The 20814-nt window shown below is 38.2% G+C and overlaps 3 protein-coding genes across 6 annotated transcripts; 1 reads left to right on the forward strand and 2 right to left on the reverse strand.

The window, feature by feature from the left end:
- Nucleotides 1-1419: 1419 nt before the first annotated feature.
- Nucleotides 1420-5973, reverse strand: LOC113730245 (uncharacterized). The gene is made up of 5 exons (XM_027254805.2): nt 5581-5973; nt 5388-5474; nt 5098-5281; nt 2275-2399; nt 1420-2093 (listed from the first exon to the last, which is right to left on the reverse strand). The coding sequence occupies exons 1-5, from the start codon at nt 5725-5727 to the stop codon at nt 1662-1664; spliced, it is 975 nt and encodes a 324-aa protein (XP_027110606.1). The 5' UTR covers nt 5728-5973; the 3' UTR covers nt 1420-1661.
- Nucleotides 5974-7462: 1489 nt separating this feature from the next.
- LOC113730247 (U-box domain-containing protein 62) lies at nt 7463-14295 on the forward strand. 4 transcript variants are annotated; one of them, XM_072078288.1, is made up of 9 exons: nt 7477-8726; nt 8829-9102; nt 9805-9910; nt 10513-10570; nt 12021-12109; nt 12244-12339; nt 12421-12491; nt 13863-14003; nt 14113-14295. In XM_072078288.1, exons 1-8 carry the CDS (start codon nt 8195-8197, stop codon nt 13987-13989), a joined length of 1353 nt encoding a protein of 450 aa, XP_071934389.1. In that variant the 5' UTR covers nt 7477-8194; the 3' UTR covers nt 13990-14003; nt 14113-14295. The 4 variants fall into 4 exon arrangements, 3 of the variants coding, with proteins under 3 accessions (XP_071934389.1, XP_071934388.1, XP_027110609.1); XM_072078287.1 differs by having other exon boundaries at nt 7481-8726; nt 13863-14295; XM_027254808.2 differs by having other exon boundaries at nt 7495-8726; nt 9829-9910; nt 13863-14295.
- Nucleotides 14296-14482: 187 nt separating this feature from the next.
- LOC113730246 (uncharacterized) lies at nt 14483-19263 on the reverse strand. Its single transcript, XM_027254806.2, has 7 exons — nt 18779-19263; nt 18556-18661; nt 17096-18094; nt 16774-16836; nt 16467-16687; nt 16189-16301; nt 14483-14780 (listed from the first exon to the last, which is right to left on the reverse strand). The coding sequence occupies exons 1-7, from the start codon at nt 18836-18838 to the stop codon at nt 14669-14671; spliced, it is 1674 nt and encodes a 557-aa protein (XP_027110607.1). The 5' UTR covers nt 18839-19263; the 3' UTR covers nt 14483-14668.
- Between the last annotated feature and the right edge of the window lie 1551 nt (nt 19264-20814).

Consider the following 20814-nt stretch of genomic DNA (forward strand, 5'->3'; position numbering starts at 1 on the left):
TTTTTTTAAAAAAAACTATTAAAGCCCTTTCGTTTGAGGCGTTGTTCAATGTTAAAATTAACATTTTTTCGTGCATAGGATGAGAATGACATCAATTTTTTTTAGATTAATTTTGTATGTACTGTCAATGTATACACTATCACCGTTAGATATAGCTCATTTGTCATTCATGTAATCGTGATAGTGTATACACTGAAAATGTATATAAGATTTATTTATTTTTTTTCTTATAACTATTTCCTCCGTTCTTTTCGTTTTCTTGCTTCAAATCCATGTATAACCCTATTTTATCATAGCATTCCCATTAATGTGCACACCATATTTTGGAAAGCAACTATTGTCTACTTCTCATGACTCGTACGACCGATTTTCAACGTCTTTCAAAAGCCCAAGTGTAAAAACATCTTGCCCTCATCCACCGTCCTTGTCAAGATTGTTCTTTCCACATCTTTGTTTTTCAGTTTAAGTTTGTTTATCAGTAGTAGTAAAAGAATGTTAGCAAAACTAGTAAAATAGTCTTATTAGGTACATTTGGAAAGGGTATATTTGGAATTCCGAAAAGCTACAGGTAAATTCACTGGAGTAATAAATATCAAGGGATTTCAATTCTGACTAGTGTTTGGGTGAGGCTTTAAGAGGAGAGAGCGTGCAATCCTCTTGGGCTGGATACACAAAATCCAGTTTAAGAACCCTTATATGCTATGTTTTTCCCATAAAGTCCTGTCGATGTGCCTTGTTTGGAAGGCAAGTTTTTTGTCAAGTTTGTCTGCTACAAGTTTTTTAAAAACTTTAGCTACAGTAACTTCAAAAAACTTTTCAAAGTTTTTAAACTATACACTTCAAAATATATATAAAAAAAAAAACACATTTCAAAAATTTTTTAAATAACTTCTATAATAAGTTACAGAAAAATTTTAGACAAACACCCAAAAAACTCACTTGTCAAACTGGCCGGACCCATTTTCAGGAGAAGAAGGGTAAAATACATTTATGAAAACATCGTACTTTTGGGCCGCTAACACCACCCTCTTTGATCTCCCGGCATGGGGTGAGATGATCCGACTGTTTGTTGTTAGGCTAAGCCCATTTTTGATCGAGCTAACTCAATTGCAAGAACTCAAACGCCGCCATATTTTCCTGAATGAGAACTCTTTACAGTTGAACACATGCGTTCGGACCCGACTTTGATTCCCGACGCTCCACGGTTTATCGCATTTGCCGTAGCTTCGCAGCCCAATCTCGGAGAACCAAGAGAAAGATGAACCCCTTGAATCCTTTAACTAAGGCATGTAGGCTCTTCAAAGTAAAGAAAGCTAAGAGTTACTTGACACCGGCAGCAGCATAGCATATAATTTAACCACAGTTCCATGCTTCATTAACATACTAGACTAGAGACCACGCATAGGACAACAAAAGAGGTGAAAAGAAAAGACTTTCATATTCGTCAAAAGAAATTCCCCCCAAAAAGGAAAAAAAAAGGGTTTTAAATGGACCAAAACTGTTGAAGCTGGTGCTTCATATAATTCCTGTACGTGATGGCGCACAAATTTGAGACAAAATTTTCTTCCATCCACTATTCCTAATCTTTTACATCTATTTCTCTTTGCCTTCTCCTGTCTTTCCCCGCTTGGAGGGTCATGAGAAAGGGTCTAATTGTGTCTTCACTGATCATTCCAGTCACTTCCCCACCCATTGGAATCAACCCCATTGGCGCGTCTACTTCCTAAGTGATTTCCACCGGGCGACTTCACTGTCACTTCTTCATCCCAGTCATCATCCCAGCTCTGGTCCCAACTTTCTTCTAATGTTTCCACGTTCCTTGATGAACCAGAGCCTTGCTGCCCCATCTCAAGTTCCTGGTATGGAACGCCATTGAGATGCCTTCCATCTCTCCCGATCTTGCAGCATGCCCACATAACTCCTATAAGTAGAGCTGTTGCAAGGAGTAGGTAGGCCCCATTTATGGGCTTTACATATGCAGTGTAAGAGGGGAGGCCAAGTGGAATTCGAACACCTCTTTCGATTACGCAAGACCAATTACCAGCATTTACTACAATTGATGAGCTTCCGCTAGCAATAGACGAGACATTGATCTGACACAAAACAACCCAATATAATTAATTTTGTGTACATGGGAGACTGAACGTGTCGAAAAGACCCCTCCAAACAGAACAATCTCATAAATATATTCAGTTTTTAGGTCTCCCGTCAAGCTGAAAAACTGTACCTTATCAAGGATATCCAAAAGTTCGAAGGATTACTGAGGATGCATACCTTTCTAACTTTGTGTGCCAGTATATCTACATCATTTTGGGATGAATTTACTGGAAGAAGTGTAACATTCAGTTTCACGGACCTCTGACCATCATTGTGGACAAGAAGAAACAGTCCACTGTTAGCTGCAAGTGAAACAGGATCCAGTAAACTCCTTGTCATAGAACTATATGTGTAAATACATCAATCTTGAACTAACTCAAGAGCATAATTTAGTTTTTCATTCTTAAAGAGTTTATTCAACTACTGTACGCTTCCTTCCTAAACAGAAAGCACTTAACTTACACCTTATGCAAATGCTGCCTTTCAGTAAAAGTAAATCAGCCAGAGACTTCCACTTTCCCTCTGCCCTACAAAGCACCATCCCTTCCCCTCCTATTCCTTCTGCTTGGAAAACAAGCCCCGACAAAAAAACGACAACTATGAACGCAGACAGAGATGGAGAGAGCCCGGAACCAAATAGAACCTCCCCTCCTCTCCTCCATTTGTAAAGAGAAACATATGCACAAAAAACTACACGTGGGAACTCACCGCAGAAATATATGATGATGCACAACCATGGGGAATGAGTGAGAAAGCTCGAGGTCATGAGAAGGACAAATTAAAAGCTAAAGTATACAAGAATTCCACACCATATCATGAACTCTTATGCTCGTAAAGTAGCTCGTGCTTACTTTCAGTAGTAAGAAAAAAGTAGCCACTACGGGTTATAGGAGGGGCAAGGCAGGTTAGCTATCAGTATAGAAGCAAGCAAGATTCTCCGAGTTCCCAGAGAGCAATGCTTAAGGAGTTTGCTAACGAAATCTTTGTGGTAAACAGCAGATGAACCTTGTAGATTAGGTGTGAGGGATGGCAGAATGTGAAAAAAAGATGAGCAACAAGATATTCATGAATTTTCTCAGCGCAGACAGTACATTAACAATATTGCATTTGAAGCCTGCCATAAGGGAGAACAATATTAAAGTAGCAAGAAAGCCTTGTTTTGCATTAAATTCAAACTCCTGAAAGACACAGGAAAATTCAAATTGCTGCTCCACGTTAAGATTTCTCAGTTGCTTGAGCCAGTGAACATATGATTGATCAGATTTCTTGCCTTTTCTATTCAAAAATCAAAAATTTTTTTGTCTTACTCTCTCAAAATTTGTTTGTTCAACCTAAGTGTTCCACAATAAAACTCTCTGACTAGGGATCTGCAGTGTTCAAAATTTTAATTTCCAACTCTTAATTGGAGTATTGATGAATTATGATTATCTACACAAAGTTTTTGAAAGATTAGCATGCTTTCAACACATTCTTCTTCTATACTCATACTCTTCAACTGCAGATGTTATTCTTGCTTTATGAAAACTAAGGAGAAATAATAACAAGAAAATTTTGGAAATTGACTTTTATCATAATTTTTTTTCCTTAATTTGATTTTCCAAGGCTAAACATTCAACCAAGTCTAAATTACTAATCTTTCTTTGTCCTTAACATTGTGATGGGTTCAAGCCAACTTTTATGTTCTATACAAGAAATTTCTTTGGGATTCTACATCACTTAACTTCAGCTTTTCAAGGCTGTAGAGCTCAGCAGCTGCAATTAATTCAACTTATAGTCTTTCTCCTGTTACTATCAACTAGAAAAGTCCCCCTCCCGCTCCAGAATTTCAAAGTATTAATTCCGACCGCTACCAACTAATGAAGCCTTCAGCGATCAATAGCTCCACAAGCAATAAATCTTGCTCTATGATGGATTTCCTGCAACCTTTTTTTTTCCCTGATCTTTTGCAATCTTCATGACTATTCACTACAACCTCTATCGTAACATCTAAATTCCAAGCATGCAAAAAAAGAGTTAACCTCTTTCAGACCAGTAAAATGTAAAATTTTAGAGGGACCAGACTTCCAGCAGGAAAGTAGCAGGCGGCTTGTTCAACTATCATACGTATATCCCACATCAATAAAAGAATAGCAATACTGTAATAGCACTGGGGCTTATACATTAAGAGAGAAATTACTCAAAACTCCAGATATATTTATCATTCATTCAAACATATTTACTGCAGCATGTTACTATGACAGTTGTGCTTTTGAGCACACAGAGTAACGTGTAAAGATCCCCTGAATGCTGTATGCAAACATACAAAGCTTGATTCTCACCCTAAAACATTAGCAAAAGGTGACGCCATCAGCTCTACCTGATACAAGGTTTTTCTTCATATAAATTTTTACCCAAAAAAAGGGTAACTACCCTTAGGTTCTTTCTATATGTTGATGCAGATAGCAAAGTTCATTGGAAATATAGGAGACTTGAAAAAAAAAATTAAAGGATCCACAAACAAAGTTCCTAAGAGGCATTTATTGCCCTTGGAGACAACCTAAGCAAAGAATCCAGTATAACCAGTTTCTATTCCTGCTCTAACCTGAAGTCTGAATGCAATCCCTCGGGAAGAAGGAACAAACTAGAAAAAGACAGTAAAAGAATAAAACAGTCATATGTCATTCTTAGGTCATTAAGGTCGCAGAAAAACAAAGTGACGCTTATGTGTTTGTATGACTCGCTAACTATAGCAAGTTTTTGTTCATCCCCCCACCCCCCGGCTCCTCCCCCTCCTGCAGTTTGAATGTGATAATTATCCTTGTGATGGCAAAATTCCATAATACAATTGGTCACGTTAATTACCTAGATCAGAGACAAATTACTCTAGTGAATGACTAATCGAAAGAAGGGCAACGCCAAAAAAATCTTCATCTTCTCCCTCAGTAACAAGCAATAGCTGGGAGTAAATAAAGCAGTAAAATTCCCATGAAAATAAAGAGAGTAAGGGGAAACGTGAATTACCATCTTCATCTTTGGGAAGAAGGCAGGCTGTGACATTGGTAACATCATCATGGCATTTCTGGAAATTCAAGTCACATGTTTCCTGGGCAACTACCTCTTTCTTTTTGGGTTCATTGCCCTCAATGTTATGATCCACAGATTTTGATTTAGCGGCTTCTGGACCAGGGCTCGGGGAAGGACTTGCCTACGCACAAAACCATACACATTTTTCAAAAGACTTTTTTAGAATATAACCACTTCACACCCAACACGCATGCAAATTAATATTGTTGAAGGCCGAAAAAGGGTACCTCTGTCTTGGGTGGATTGCCCCGAAAGTAACCATCCCCAGAATTTGATTTAGCAACTGCCGGACCAGGGCTCGGTGACGGACTTGCCTAAATACAAAACCGCATCGATGTTCTTCAGAAACATTTTAGAATTTAACCACTTCACATCCAACAAACATGCAAATCAACATTGTGGAAGGCCGAAAAAGGGTACCTCTTGAACGGGTTTTCGGTTGAATTTGTCACCTTGTAGGGCTAGGTTCCGCCGAGCATGAAATAGAGATGCAGCGCTTGATCGTTGTGGAACAGCCCAGATCAAATAAAGCAAGGACAAGAAAGTCATGATCTTCCAATGACTCATGATTTCTCTTCTGAAATTGATTCAGTAATCTAGTACCAACAATTATACATAAAGTTCGCGAAAGTTATGTGGTTTTTTCCAGATATGAAGAAGTCCAAGGAGTCTAGTTATAGGAAAGTAATCAAACATTTTATTTTAATTTTTAGTCGTCGTTTGGGATAAAAAGGGGGGAAAATATTAGAAAAAGAGTTTGGAGGAAGGGCGGAGGAATTTGCGAAGCGAACAAAGGATGCGAAGACAACCGTTGACGGACGAATAGAGGAAGACGAAGCATTAAAGAAGAAGATGACAACGGACCGCGTCCTGACTCCTGAGTCGGTCAGCTGAATTAAACACCTTGCACTCTTCCGAGTACTACGTATGAATTGAGGAAACAAAGAAATGGGATCAAGTGCGGTGGGGTCAGATTTAGGGGCTGCATTTTCCCTGTATTTTCCCAGTCATTCGTGTGAGGTATGGTTTCTATTCTTTAGGGGACTGTGCTGTTCCATTTCCATGTACTGGAATTCAAAAGCCTAAGATGTGATTGATAAATTTTGCTTTCTTGAAAAAAAATAAAGATGTGATGGCTTACTTGTAAACTGAAAGCACGACAAAACTAAACACCTAAATACCTTTCTGAGCTTAATGTTTCAACGCAAAAAAAAAAAAAAAAAGGTTTGTATGAGTCCGAAATTATCTAGACACATATCATGTGTAAATTACAAGTTTATATATATCCACGAGTACACATTAAGAATTGCTATAGATTGCATTTGTACTTTTTATTTATTTAATTAATTTTCTGATTATTGACACTTCAACTCTATCTTAACGATTGTCCAAACAAATTTTTTTAAAAAAAAAATTATTGCACGAAAATAGACTATGTGTTTTACTTAAAAATATCGTAAAAATTTCTTTTCAATGATGAACAAACTACTTTTTCAGTAGACGGTAGTATTAAAAAATTCTCAACACATTCGTCTTGTAACTTGCTTGGAGGATGAGATTAAGTTAAAAAAAATGTTACAGTTATTAAATGCCTTCTATGCAATCACCTTCGAAATTCGATATTCCTTCATCTTTTCTCGTCCAATAATAGTACTTAAAAAAAGGGGGGGAATAATTGCAGTAAAACTCGAAAAGTAAAGTGTACAAGTCCAGGGAGCCTCTTTCGTTAGCCGGTAGTACGAGGGAAACAACGAGAACTAGTACTTACTTTGTTTGTTTGGACCAAAACTTTTTAAAATATTTTTTCAAATAGATGGATTGTCGCATAAGATATTAAAAAAAATTGATAAAAATCATAAAAATTATTTGATTTTAAAAATTCCCGTATCTGTAGTGATTTTCAATTACTTGTAAATATAACTCATTGTTGTGACTTTCTTTTTTTTTTTTTACATAACATATCGTGATTTTTTTTAATCTTTTTTTTTTAAAGTGTACTCGGTATAAAAGCGGAAAAGACTCAGAATCGGACAAGGGGCACGGACGGTCCCAACGGTTTTGGCCATTTTTAACAGCGCGTAACTTTGATTACACACGACGTAACTTTGTTTGTACAACGTGTAACTTTAGTACAAAATTTTGCGTGTCTCACACATGGTGTAAAAATCGATGCACAACTTGTTATTTGAACCGCATAAAATTTTTTGGCCAAATCATGACCATTAACTGCTCAGGAACGGTCATACTGATGACCGTCCCAGCCCCATTTCCCTCAGAATCCAGGAACTTAGCGAAAAGCGGAAAAGAAAGAAGCAAAGTTACTGGTGCGCAGCAGCTAAGTTCAGGCTGTTCAGCCGTCACAGATCGTTGACTTTTGCCTGGTTTGTACTAGTAGTAGTAGTGGTGGTGGCGGTCGTCGTCGAAACAGTTGAACCAATTCAACTCTCTGTAGCGTAGTGCGGAGGAGTACTTTGGTAGTTTGGTGGGGGATCTTTCCCACTACTGCTTCTAACTTACAAACAAAACAAACGGAAACTCCACTCAATCTATTATTGCTACGCTACTCGCAGCTGGATCTCCTCCTAAGTCCTAAGTCCTAAGTCCTAAGTCCTATCCTACCTGAGAATTCCCCAAAAACACCACCACCAAACCGGGTCGTGTCTGTATTATCCATTTCTTTTTAGCTTTCACATCCGTCTTAAGTAAGTAGCAGCAGTAGTAGTAGTAATAGTACAAAATATCCCATCCACGTGGTGCTACTACTACAAGGACTAGTAGCATCAGCATAAAACATCAACGAAAAGCAAAACGCCACCCCGCCTTCCTGTCACTAAGTACGACATCGTACCAGCCGCCGCAACAGCCGCCGCCTTTAGGCTTTGTCCTCCCCGGGAAGACCAGCTCTGCTACTACTGCATCTCCTCAATTTTCCATCAATCCAAATGAAGTAGACCCTCCCCCCCCCCCCCCCCCGATTTTACTTCTGTGCTTTTTGTCAAATTCTTTAGGGTTTTTGGATTGTTTTTCACCCTCCATGGCCTCTGAAGATATGGGCCTAGTCCAAGCCCAACAACGCCTTGATAATGGGCTTAGCCACCCCCACCCCCACCTCGTCTTCCCGGACAACTCCTTCTCCTGCGGCCCCCCGCCGCCTCAACCTCCACGCCGTGTCTCCGCCGCCGACCACAGCTCCAAAGCTACTGCCACTCGGGAGCTCACTGCGGCCTTCATTGACCACCACCACTACTTCCACCAGCCTCCGTCCGCTGACTTCCGCCGAGCCACCTTCTCCTCCACCTCCCCCGCCGCCTCCGCCGCATCCCACCCGGACAATAGCCACAATTGGAACCTCGGCATCCGTGCCTCCGCCACCACCAGCGGCGGCGACGGATCCGAAGACGATGACGACGACGACGACGACGACGAAGAAGATGACGACGACGACCATAATAATGATGACGATGACGAAAACGAAGTTGAAGGGATTGCTGCCAGTAATGACAAGATCAACAAAAATAGCAGAGGCAAAATGGCAAGTCAGAAATTGAAGCAGCTGTCCTCATTTGGTAAGGTCTTTAACTATGAACTGCTAATCGCCATTAAGTTAGTTGTTTGAATTCTTTTCTTTTCTCTTTTTTCTTTGTGGAATTTATTCAGTTTCTTGTTAGGCTTGAAGGAGGGAAATGTTGTGGGGGTTGCGGGGCGGAGTGGAAATGAGATCAATAATAACTGCGAAATGAGGAATGCTGTGACAATAGCTGATGCTGATGGGGAGATGTACTACTCACAGTATCTGCAGGGGACGGCGGAGGTGGGACCACACGCCCGGCAGAAGGATGTTTTGGTGGTTGAGAATGGTTGTGGGTTTAGTGGAAGAAAGGAGGGTTCGTACTTGACTGAATCCGGGGACTCGTTGAGGGAAATTCTTTCGGATCCTTTGACGTAAGTTTCGTCCACCTGTGTTTGTTGCCACCAGACGAGTATATTAGCTTCTGTGTTGTCAAAATCTGCACTTTTGATTTTTAGTTGCGGTAATCTTTGTTGCTTATGAATGGTCTGGAATAGATGACCTCAATGAAAGCAGATTTTGGACAAAGTTGTTTATTTGCAACAATCAGCAGTCGCAGAATGGATAAAACTGTGAATTGGAAAAAGTTGTTCATAGAAGCTAAAATACTCAAATCTTTCTTTAATTTGTCAATTATTATTCTGTAACTTGTATCAATAGGTTGCCAAGGTGGAAGCTTGAATTAGAGCTGGCAATGGTACCAAGCCTCTCTCATTTTTGCATCAATGTCTTTGCTTAGGTCCAGCAATTGAGGAACTTTTGTTTGAGATTGGTGTGCTACTGTCTTTGTTTGTGATTGTGACTGTGTTTGTGCATGATAAAGTCGACGGTGAGTTTATTTGTGGGTGTGGTGAGCGGCTGTGGCTGTGCTTGAGACAGAGAGTGTTGAGTTGTTTATTGTTTTCTGTCCTTGCACTTTCCTGAAAGAAGGTATCATTGTAGACAAAGTACCAAATGTGCTTTTACTCCCAGATGTGCCTTATGTGGTCCAGTGCCCCTTCCCTCTCTTATAAGTACATTATTGAAGGATTATTTGCCTGGCAAATTTAATTGTTAAACTGCAAATGCACTTCAAGGATTTTTTTCTCCTCGCTCTACAGTGGAGCACTCATGGATGATGCAATGATACTGCCTTGTGGGCATTCATTTGGCAGTGGTGGGATACAGCACGTACTTAGAATGGTGAGTGTTCAAATGACTATCTTCTGTCATTTTGCTTGTACCAAAAGGCTGTAGCTGGGGTTTGCTAGTATCCTTAGTTTCATCAGTTGTTATCTTATCTGGAAGATCTAAATTTCTTAAGGTTGTTATTGAACTTCATTGCTTTTTAGCATGTTAGTTGATCTTTGGTAGGAGCTGGGCACAATGATGCATTGCCATACTGATTGTTGTTTGTGTTTGTTTGTGGTTTTCCTCTTCCAAAAAACACCATGTGCAGTTAAGTAAAAGTATACATTTAGAATGTATATATGTTACCCGGATGTCAGAGTCCATTATATTTTGAGCTGTATCGGGCATTGGAAGTTTGATTTATTTGCTATCTTTTTTTTTTAATTTTGTGTTTAATGTGATGAGACAGATAATATGTTAATTTGCTCTGAAAATAGCAAGCTTTTCTTATTCATTCTGCTCTTTTTGTACTTATCCAATTTGTCGTGTTGGGGGAGAAGATCCGCTGTCAAGCTTTCAAAGTTGAGATTCATTTGGCTAATCTTTTGACTATCTAGTGGAAATGGAGTTTCTTCGTACTGATCTAGCTTTCATCTTCTTTGATTCATTTCCAGAAATCTTGCTACACTTGTTCACAAGCAGTGTCAGAAGATTCTGTCTCCCCTAATCTATGTAAGTGAAGCTCCCCACTTTATTCAAGAGAAATCAATTTATTTTCAACTTAACTGGATTAAGATGCCTCCCCCCACTTTTTGTATCTCCCAAATCGCAACTGATCTTTATTGTGCTCTGCTGTGTAACTCAGTTAATGAAATCTTATTGTCTACATTTTTGGCATGACAGAACCTTTTTCAATTCGTGTTTTACTATTTTTGGTGTGGTCAACTTTTTAATTTTTTATGCTTGGTGTTATTAATTGTTCTTAGTTCCAAAAATAGCATTTTCTTCCTTGGTTTCTTTGGCATACAGGATTCAGGAAGATCATTAATGAGAGACACTGTAGAAAGTTCAATTTCAATAAAAATTTATACCTGATTAAAAAAAGGGTCTAAAAGCCATGAACTTGGTGGATCCTGCATAGTTGATGTCAAACTCTGTACGTAGTAACATTGCCGATACCACATCACATTTAACTAATGGGCTGAAGCCATTGTACTTGAAGTTTGATATCTTTCTTTGATTGGAGTTATATCCCTAATTGGCTGGTGGATGAAATATTGCTGTTAATTAGATCCCAGTTTAAGTATATTCTGGGCCAAGCACGTTACATCATACTTTCTGTTTTCTCAGAAATTGCATCAGAGCTACTGTAGGTAGATTTTGGACTAATACTGGATTAGACCTGGTTCCCTTGGACAAGCAGAATGGAAAAGAAGGATTTGTGTACCCAAATTTTGATTGTATGCTCTAAAGTCTTTTACTGGGTGTGTTTAAGGTCGGTTTGGGTGGTCCAGTTGCAAAGAAGAATCTGGTGAAGCTGAGTATTTATAGTTTACTGCCATGGTTTATAGGTAGTGATGGGGACACCTCAGACAACCCCTTTTAAGTTCTGAGTTGAGTTGACCATCACCCAGGTGCTTATTTTTTGTCGATTTTGTAGGTGACAGCAACCCGTTTCTTTTTCCTTTTTCCCTTCATATAGTGGTCATATTTGTTATCCAGGGTCCTGACAGTTTGTGCGTGACACAAAATTAGATCCACTGATTAATTTTTTTTTTCCTCTTTCTTTCTTTTAATTTGTAGCTGTGGTTGGACATTATACCATGCCAGGTGTCAAGTTTTAAATTGGTGATGTCATTGAGTTATGTGTAGGAAGTGCAATGAAATTGATGAAATTATATGATAACAGTTACAATAATAAAGCTGTTTGTTCAGTGCTTAATGGTAAACAATATGGCCTCCTTCTTGTTGATAGTACAAGCAAAGGGACGACATAAAGATGATAGTCAATCTTTTGAAACAATATCCAGAAAGTTCTTGAAGATTCCTCTTACCTATATTCTATTTGAGTAAATAGAGAGAAAATTTAAGGATGAACGATTAATAAGGTCAAGGAATAAATAATCTGTTTTTGTGAAGTTAAAACATTTTGTGACTTTGCGTTTGCTCTTTGTTCCTTTAGCTCTTCGCTTGGCTGTCCAGGCATTCCGTCGAGAAGAGGAGTTGCAGGTTCACCGTGCATCAAAAAGGAGGAGGGAACGGCATGAGCAGGTCTGTCCATGTACTTGATGTCGGCTAAAAGATTATGTAGAAGCATGATAGTCCTTGAAAGTGGCAAACTTATGCCTATGCTAGCAATGAAGGGTTTCAGTTGCATCTTCTCTAATTATTAATTTCTCTTGTAGGATAAGGGGACTTATGGTGATTCAGTTCAGACAGATCATCCAAGGGGTAGAGGAGTTCAATTTCCTTTTGCTGTGACTGACAGGGTTATTATAAAGGTTTTATTTTGTAATGTTAAGCTTTACTAGAACTTTGGTTAGTTTTTGATGATGTCACTCAGTAAGGAAAAATTGAACCAGGGTAACAAGAGGACGCCCCCACGTTTTGTTGGACGCGAGGCTATTGTTACCACACAATGTCTGAATGGATGGTAAATCTCTCTCTCTCTCCCTCCCTCTCCATATAACAGTTTGGCATTCCCAATTTCAATTTACTGCTCCTTCCATGATGGAAATATTTAACCGAGACTGCTCTGTTACCTTTCTCTTACTTACCTTGTCACGATGTTCTTATTCTTTTTGATGTTCCATAAACTTACATCACAAACTTTTCACTGCAAAGCATATCAAATGGAATTTCATGGGATTAATAAAATGAGATATCACTCGACTGGAAGATTTGGTGTTCATGTATATTTGCTTTTCCTAGCGATCCAGGTGATATCTGATACTGTCAATTTTTCATCTGAGAACAATGTAAGCCTTGATGACTTGTGATCTTGCCATTTAGTTATGACAATCATTTGTTGGGACCATCTTCAGAGACATAGCTTTCACTAGAGTGTAGCCTGAAGATTTAAGTGGTTATCGTGTTCAAGGATTTGCTAGCAGCTGGGATTTGTATGATTTTGATGTAATATGTCAGGAGTAGCTCTGTTCGTTTGTTTATTCAAGTTGGAATGCACGATGCATAAGGTATCTTAGATATCGTGGTTGTCCTGCATTAAAAAAATAGTAAGTGTGTCGATTATTTGACGCAAGGCTAGTCAGGCTTTAAGTAAAATTCTCTATAATTACAATTCAGACCTGTCACCTGATGTCATCCAAATTTGCCAAGATGCTGGTAGTCAAGTTCCCAAAGTGAAGTTCTTAAATGATCAGAATTATTGGTCCCAACTTCACGCTACATTAAATTAATCTACCTTGAAAGATGTTGGTGTGGTTTTTGATAGGTTACTTGACTCTAGTTCCAAAATCTTTTAAAAGTAAAGCCTAGGAGAATTGCTATTTTAACTCCTGTAATAATTTTTGTGAAGGGTGTGCTCAGTTTTCCTACATCATCCATCTTAGTTTGAGTTAATTGAGTTCAAGCTGACTTCTTGACAAACTTCCTCAATTATTACTTGGTAACACCATAAGTGCAGATCAAGTGATGAAAGTCATTTTCTCTTGCATGTTTAGTCATTAGTTTTGTCTCAGGAATTACCAATGATAGAAAAGTTGTTCCAGATTATCAAAAAGAAAAGTTGTTCCAGGGCGAGCCATAAGGCACTCGTAAACTTTTCTTTGAAGTGAATTGTGTGTAGATCTTGGGTTTTTGTCTACTGGGAGTTTTCTCTCATTCTTGCTCTCATCTTCTGGGCAAGTTCTTGGGGAAGTTGGTACTCTTTTTTCCTTGGATATGTGTATTTCCTAATTCCCTCGATTTGCAGCACATTTTCAGTCTAAAAACTGGGTATTATTTTCTTGCATTACTTTCACAAGAATTAACTTTTTGCTACTGGAAATATCAAATGATACAGGTACGTAGTAAAGACGTTGGACAATGCTGAAAGTGTAAAATTGCAGTATCGCTCCCTTGCCAGAGTTCCAGATAATCCATCGCCAAAGCCTATAGCAACAAGTAAAATGACACCCAACTGGTTGTAACCAGATTGCCGCATGTAGGTTGTTCCATACATACCAAGTTTCGTATCTTCTAACGACAGTACTGGTTGAACTTTCTTAGCTGTAGTCTCACTGTTGTACTCATCACACGCCATTTTCTTATAGTAGGTGTACAGTATAGGAGGGACGTAGTGAGCAAACACGTTAGAGATTTGAACAACGCCATAATTCTTTGGCTGAAATACATCTTAGCATCATAAGTTGTACTTGATTGATGCTTGTATAGGAAAAGGATAGGTTAACATTATTGATCATGGAATACCGAAGAGCCCTCGAGTTGTTGGTGTATTCACAAGTTCACTAAATTCCCCATGCTTTGTGAACATTAACATCTCATTTTTTATACAAAAAAAAAAGGACAAAACGGAGCCCTCTACCTGTATATTGGGATGACAGAGAGTATTCTAGAGTTCAAAAGTCATTGTACTTTGTCCCGAATAAGTGAAGCGGTTAAAGGAAACTGAACAAGGACACAAGCATAAAATAAAATTGAAATATAAACCAGGTCAAACTCCTGCAATACAAGTTGAAGAGTTTCTAAGTTTCCTATTATCAGACCTCTGTGTATGCTATAGGCTAGCAACTGGACTAAAAACATGAGAAGGAATACAAGTATAATTAGGAACTCAATGCTAAAAGGGTCAAATGTATGTAAAAGTGATCAGCAGCAAGGTAAGTTCTCCATGGACAACAAGAAATTGCACGTTGAATAAATGGAAGCAGCAGCAGCTCTGACAGCTAAATCCCTCTCTGAGTTATCAGCTTTATGTAGTCTGCAAAAGAAATATATACTTATATATATATATACAAATCAACTGCAAAAGCTTAAGAGCAATTATAATATATAATATAGAATGCACAATTAAGAGCAACAAGAAGTTTAAAATGAACTGCAAGCTTTGCAACCCAAAATTTAACATCTAGGCAAGACTCAGATTTTGACGTACTACTAATGCCTGTTAAGACAGCCTGCAGCATTCAACGGCTTATGGAACAGCTGTAGAACATAAGCTGTAGAAAATCACTACCAAAGATCTGCCATATGAAAACTGCATCTAATATGCAATTTTGCCGATAGTAAGCAAGATTACAACTTGGAATTTTCTAGTATACTTTAACTAAATTAAAGTATAGTGACGTAACGAGTTAAAATGTAATCCATGGAAAGTAATTTTAAGGCAATTCATTAAAAAAAGTGCAAAATGCCAACTCAAAAAGATTGTGAGTTTGACTCAGTGCCAAAAAGATGCATACATATCACCACAAGTCTGGTTGGCTTATTGATTGCTGCAAGAAATCTCAGAGAACACTGTTAATGGGTCACTAAGCCTGGTGCCCAAAAGTGTCTTCTTAAGAAATTGCTTTTTCAAGGAACAATTATATGAATCAGAGAGCTGTGGAAAGATACTCCATACTGTAAGCCTAAGTTTCATGGAGATGGAGAACCAATTGCTGCAAGTGAGACCGCAACAGCAGACTCAATGTGATCATATCAAGAATAAAAGTCGAATTGGACAAAAAGGACTTAAACTGGAGATTCAAATTGAATAGATGGAAGTAGTTCACGCGTTTCTAATCCTGAACCATATAGATAGTGTTCCACCAAAGCACAGCTGGGCATTTAAGTGATGCAAAAATTTGGACTTCCCAACTGCTATATTCAGGTTATCAGTGAACGATAGGAAATGAAGTGGTGATTAAATTAAGTTTTAAGCACAATTCACATTGGCTCCTCTTTGGCTTTACAATGTCATGCATAGAAACGAGTGACTGTAACTCCTTCAAAAGAATTGTAAGAAACCGCTATTAAGGAACTTGTAGTTAGTACTTGCCCAGTTGGAAAATGAATGTCCTACTTTCTATAAACCAAATTTCTAGTGATAATCACTCCAGACGTTCTATTAGAAAGCTATTGGGTCTACCTGTTGCCCTTCTCCATCACAAAATTTCACTATTTTAAGTGATGTACCTACATATCTTCTTATTACTATATTTTCAATGTCTTCTCAATTAGTTTGCCAAATCAAATATTACATGCATTTTAAGACAATGGAGCAACCTGATGCTGTTATTTGCTCCAAAATGAACCGAAATAAGATGAAACGCAAAAAAATTAGACAGTAAGCAATGCAAACAATGTCATAATATACAAAAGTAGAATCTAGCAACATGAATATTCACCTGCAATCGTTTTCAAAAGTGCTTGAATGCTGCAGATTATATGCTGTACTATATTTGAAAAGACCCGTGTCACAATGCAACTGCATTTCTGTTACTTGGTTTAACCAACTTTCCTGAAACAATAAGCGCGTTAGATAAGTTCATAACAAGCCAACTCACTGTAACTGTAAGCGGTGAGCATGGATGTCATGTTGTATTATCACTCCAATGCGACAAATATACTGAAGATTTTGGAAAAATTTTCTTATAAAGGAAACAAGCATTTGAAGCCAACCTACCAATTGTTTCTCTTCTTCAGACAATGTTCTATCCATCTGATCAAACAGTACATTCCATTTAGCACGATGTGCATCAGCAGCTGAATTGTGAGAATGACCAGCATCAGCAGTTTTTGAGTTGTAAGGAGCATTCTCTTGGACAGACAGGAATTCTTTTGATAATAGGAAAGGCAACTCAGTATGAATAACAGCCCGCACCCTCTTCTTACTACGTCGTAATGCTGCATGGATGAAGATAGGACATTAGAGGTGAATTTACTCCCAATATTGTGTTATTGCAGTGATATTTCAAGGAGTAAAGGTCCACCTGCAAGACGACCCTTGATGTCTTGATGAAGAAGTTCCAACCAATGGGAAGCAACGCTAGCAGCTGGAGATCAAAGAAATACCATGTTAAAATATTAATATACTCTTTCTTCTAGATGAAAATCGTAAATTGACATCATTCAGTTTGTTATTTGGGCCTTGTGACCTCACAGAAAATTCAACATGTAGCAAATTCTTAACAGAAAATTCTTAAGTGATACTCTTTCTTCTAGATGAAAAGGGTGCTTTTCATACTATTTTGGAGAACTGCATGAATGGCAGAGAGCATTTATTGAAAAAAAATTCATAAAAAAAGGACCAACCTTGAGCAGAGAGTGAAGTAACACTAGTTAGGTTTGCTGATTCCTCATTGGACAAGGAACTATTATTTTCTGATGTAATAGCTCCAGCAGAAGACAGCTTAAGTGCAAGTATTTCATCCTCATTTTCTATATTTGGGTGTTTGAAAGATGAATAACTTCCCATTGCTCTTGTGTCAACCATGCGGGATTCATGATCAACACCTGTCAGCACCGAGTACAACGAAGCTGAGTTATTAAAGGATGCCGGATATCCACTCATCTGCCTTCTCTCCAGCAAACTATTCATTGAACCATCTTCATGAGAGAGTGAATGTCCCTTAGTTTCTGCTCGATTTATGACTTTCAAGTCCTTCACTTCACTAAAGTCTTTTGTTCCCCTTTTTGTTTGGTCTTTCTGTCTACTGCCTGAGTGAGAATTCTCATTTCTTTCCGACTTCAGAAGAGCCTCAATTATAGAATGAACCTGCTTTTTGTTTCTCACATGATTTATGATCCCAGGATTCAGTTCATTAAGCAACCCACTAGGAGCAGCCATCTTAGCAAACCTGTCCACTTGTTCTTTTTTAGCAAGCTCCATCTTTCTCTTGATCCCATCGTTCTTGTGTTTTCTTCCACGTGGCTTTGGCATTGGCACTCCACCATGAGAAGACGATATGAATCCATTTTGTTTCATCTCTTTCCAAACCTTCATTGGATCTTTCTCCTCCAAAGGGCCAACAGAAGAACTACCACAATCAGAATCATCTATAGATTTTGAATGTCCATAGATTCCACAAGGATGAATTGGCTCCTTGTTCATGGTGAAGGTAAAGATGTCTCCTTCATTGAGATCTAAGCCAAAACCTCTTGAATTTAACAAACTCACATTACATTCCTCATTGTTGGGAGCCATAGCATCATCAGCAAGCACATTGTCGGGGGCACCAAAGTTAGCATTGAGGTCTATTTCTCTGGTTGCATTGTCAACTGCGAGATGTACCGCGTCCTTTGTTGTCCTTTCTGCACCAGCAACACAGCGTTCCGTGACCTTCAGTTTCTTAATTTGGGGGAGTTCTTTTATGCAATTATCAAGTGCAGACATAATAATTCATTATTTCGATTTCCAAAAACTTACATACCACTCTGCCACATTTCCACCCTACCAATCTTGTTAAGTTACCTAAATTCAGCACTGAGAAGATACCTGACAGTACAAAACTCTGAACTGGTGAAATTTCTTTTGTTATCTCCCCGGTAGGAACTTAAGGAACGATGACAAGAGGCGTAATTGCCGAAGTCGAGCAAAAACAAACATTTGAGTCAACCTAAGTTCCTTTAACAAGTAGATTCCCACCAACCCCAAAAAACAAATCCTAATGTTTGATATCTCAAATTTAAACTTGTTTATCTAATCAAGCTGACATATGAAATTCAATGGAAAAGAAAAAAGAAGGATGCCATCAAGTAAAGAACAGAGATACCTTCAGAACGAAACACTGATTCAAGATCCCTTGTTTTGACTCTTTTTTGTTCAAATTCGGATCTTTCTTCCACTTCCGGGCGAGCCCTCTTCTCTCCCACCAAAACCTGAAAAATTTACAGCCCAAAAACGTTTCTTTAATTTTTTTTTTTTTAAAGAAAGAAAGAAAGAATACACAAGAGGTCAAAAACCCAAAAAAATTGTAGAAGTGTAATGTCACGAACCTTCAATTCAGATCTAGGGACTCCCAAGGATTTATCAAAAACCCCACTTTCGTCCTCCATTAATCAAGCGGTCGCAAAAAAAATTCAAGATTTTCAGCTCTGACCCCGGACCAAACCCCAAAAGCCCAAATCAAAACCCAAGACGAAAAATCTTGATGAGGGTCGAAAACAAACATGAAAAAGAATTGACTCTGTAGAATCGGTTCCTTCTGAATTAGGATTCTATTGCAGTAAGTAACTGAGGAACGAAGAAATCAATCAATCAGTACATTACATTGGGGATAAAGAAGAGAGCGAAGAAGAAATGGACCAATAGTGTCGTCGTTATATTTTTTTTGGGGTTGGGGGGGGGGGGGGGAGAGCGGAGACGGGTCGAGAGTTTTTGGATTTGAAATTGAAGAAGAGGCGCGCTGACACACAGGCAAAGCGTTTATTTCGGTTGGGAGAAAAGATGGAATCTTTGCATTTGCAACCTTTTGTTTTGTTTGATGTATGTTTGCTGACACTATACATAGGACTTGGGAGTAAGAAAGAGTACTAGAAAGTGTCAGCTAAGCAACGTTTTGGGTCATAAGTAACTCATGAGAGACGACGACGGCCTAATGGGCTGCTGCTACGGCTTTTGGTTTATTATTTTGTAGTGTAGTGTAGTGGAGTATTTCCTTCTTCAAATTCAAATATTGGAGCCACTGCCACATAGGGTTCAGCGGACGCAAAAGACACACTATTGCCGCCTTTTCCTGGCTCATGGGGCCATTCATGTCAACTTCCGATTTTGTACCGTTACTTAAACATATCTCTCGCTTTTGGATGGTACATTGGTAGTTTGGTACCAGTCTATTTGTTAATTTTTAATTATTTGCATTTTTTTTAAAAAAAATTCTCTCAAATAATATAGTATTATCCAAAGTACAAACACACACTTACTATTAATTTTAAATTTTCCTACCTTTCCTTCCCTCGCTCTTATCTTTCCTACTATGAAGAACCTTTTCCTAACGAAACTCCTCTATTGCTATTTTAATATTAATAGCATTAAACACCCTTAACGTTTTAGAGTGATTTGCATTTTGCCTCTTAACTTTTTGTGTTTTGAAGCATTTTGTCCTTTCTTTCGGTCAAAGTGATAATTGATTGTATAATAGTGATTGATTATTAAAAGGGCTGATTAGAGTATATATCATATTATCTTTAATTTATCTCCTAATCTTTCGTTTATGTCACTTCATTCATTCCGATGAGAACAAAATTATGCCTTTAGTATTTTGATTTTTTTATTGTTCTTTTTTTTTTTCCCCTTTCTTCTCTTGTTTTCTCGTCTCCTGTTTTCTTCACTCGAGTCCCAAAGCTCTAACTACACTGCATCATAAATATCCCCTTATTGTAATTATCCAGAAAAAAAAAGGAAGAATTGAATTTTCAGGAAGAGTATTTATAAACAAAAAAATAATAATAATCAAGAACTAATAGCACAAACTTTGACAATCCTGCTGCACTATACGCTGGTGACCCCGGGTATCGGCAACCTATCAAACCCAACTTTGTCTATGCGTGCCTGTGTATTCTTTTTTTCTTGGTCAATGATAGCAAAGTGAGATGAAGATGGGTTTGATGGTTATAGAGTGGGCTAGGGAGAAGGAATAAGGAAGAAAATGGCAGATTGGATGAAAAAAAAAACACATATAAGGTCTACTCTATAGTCCTCAATTTATTGAGTTGAGTTTTGAGAATTGAAATTTTTGAGAATCTCCCGTTTGGTATGTTTTTTTAAACAAGATGTCTACCGATAAGATATTGGGCTTGTGAAAGAAGGAACGAGAAAAGAAACAACAAGGAGAAAAAGAAGATAATGAAGGGGAAAACAAAAAGGGTAGTGAGAAGAAAATGAAAAAACAGAGGTTAGAATAATGAAGGGGTAATTTGGTTTGAAAGGGGGTAAAATGACACAAACCAAAGATTAAGGATTAAAGTATGAATTAAAGTACACCATAAGGGGGAATATGGCATTGCAAGCTTTTACCATACACAAAATAAAG

This window comes from Coffea arabica, chromosome 2e, assembly GCF_036785885.1.
Source record: "Coffea arabica cultivar ET-39 chromosome 2e, Coffea Arabica ET-39 HiFi, whole genome shotgun sequence".
Taxonomy (NCBI): Eukaryota; Viridiplantae; Streptophyta; class Magnoliopsida; order Gentianales; family Rubiaceae; genus Coffea; species Coffea arabica.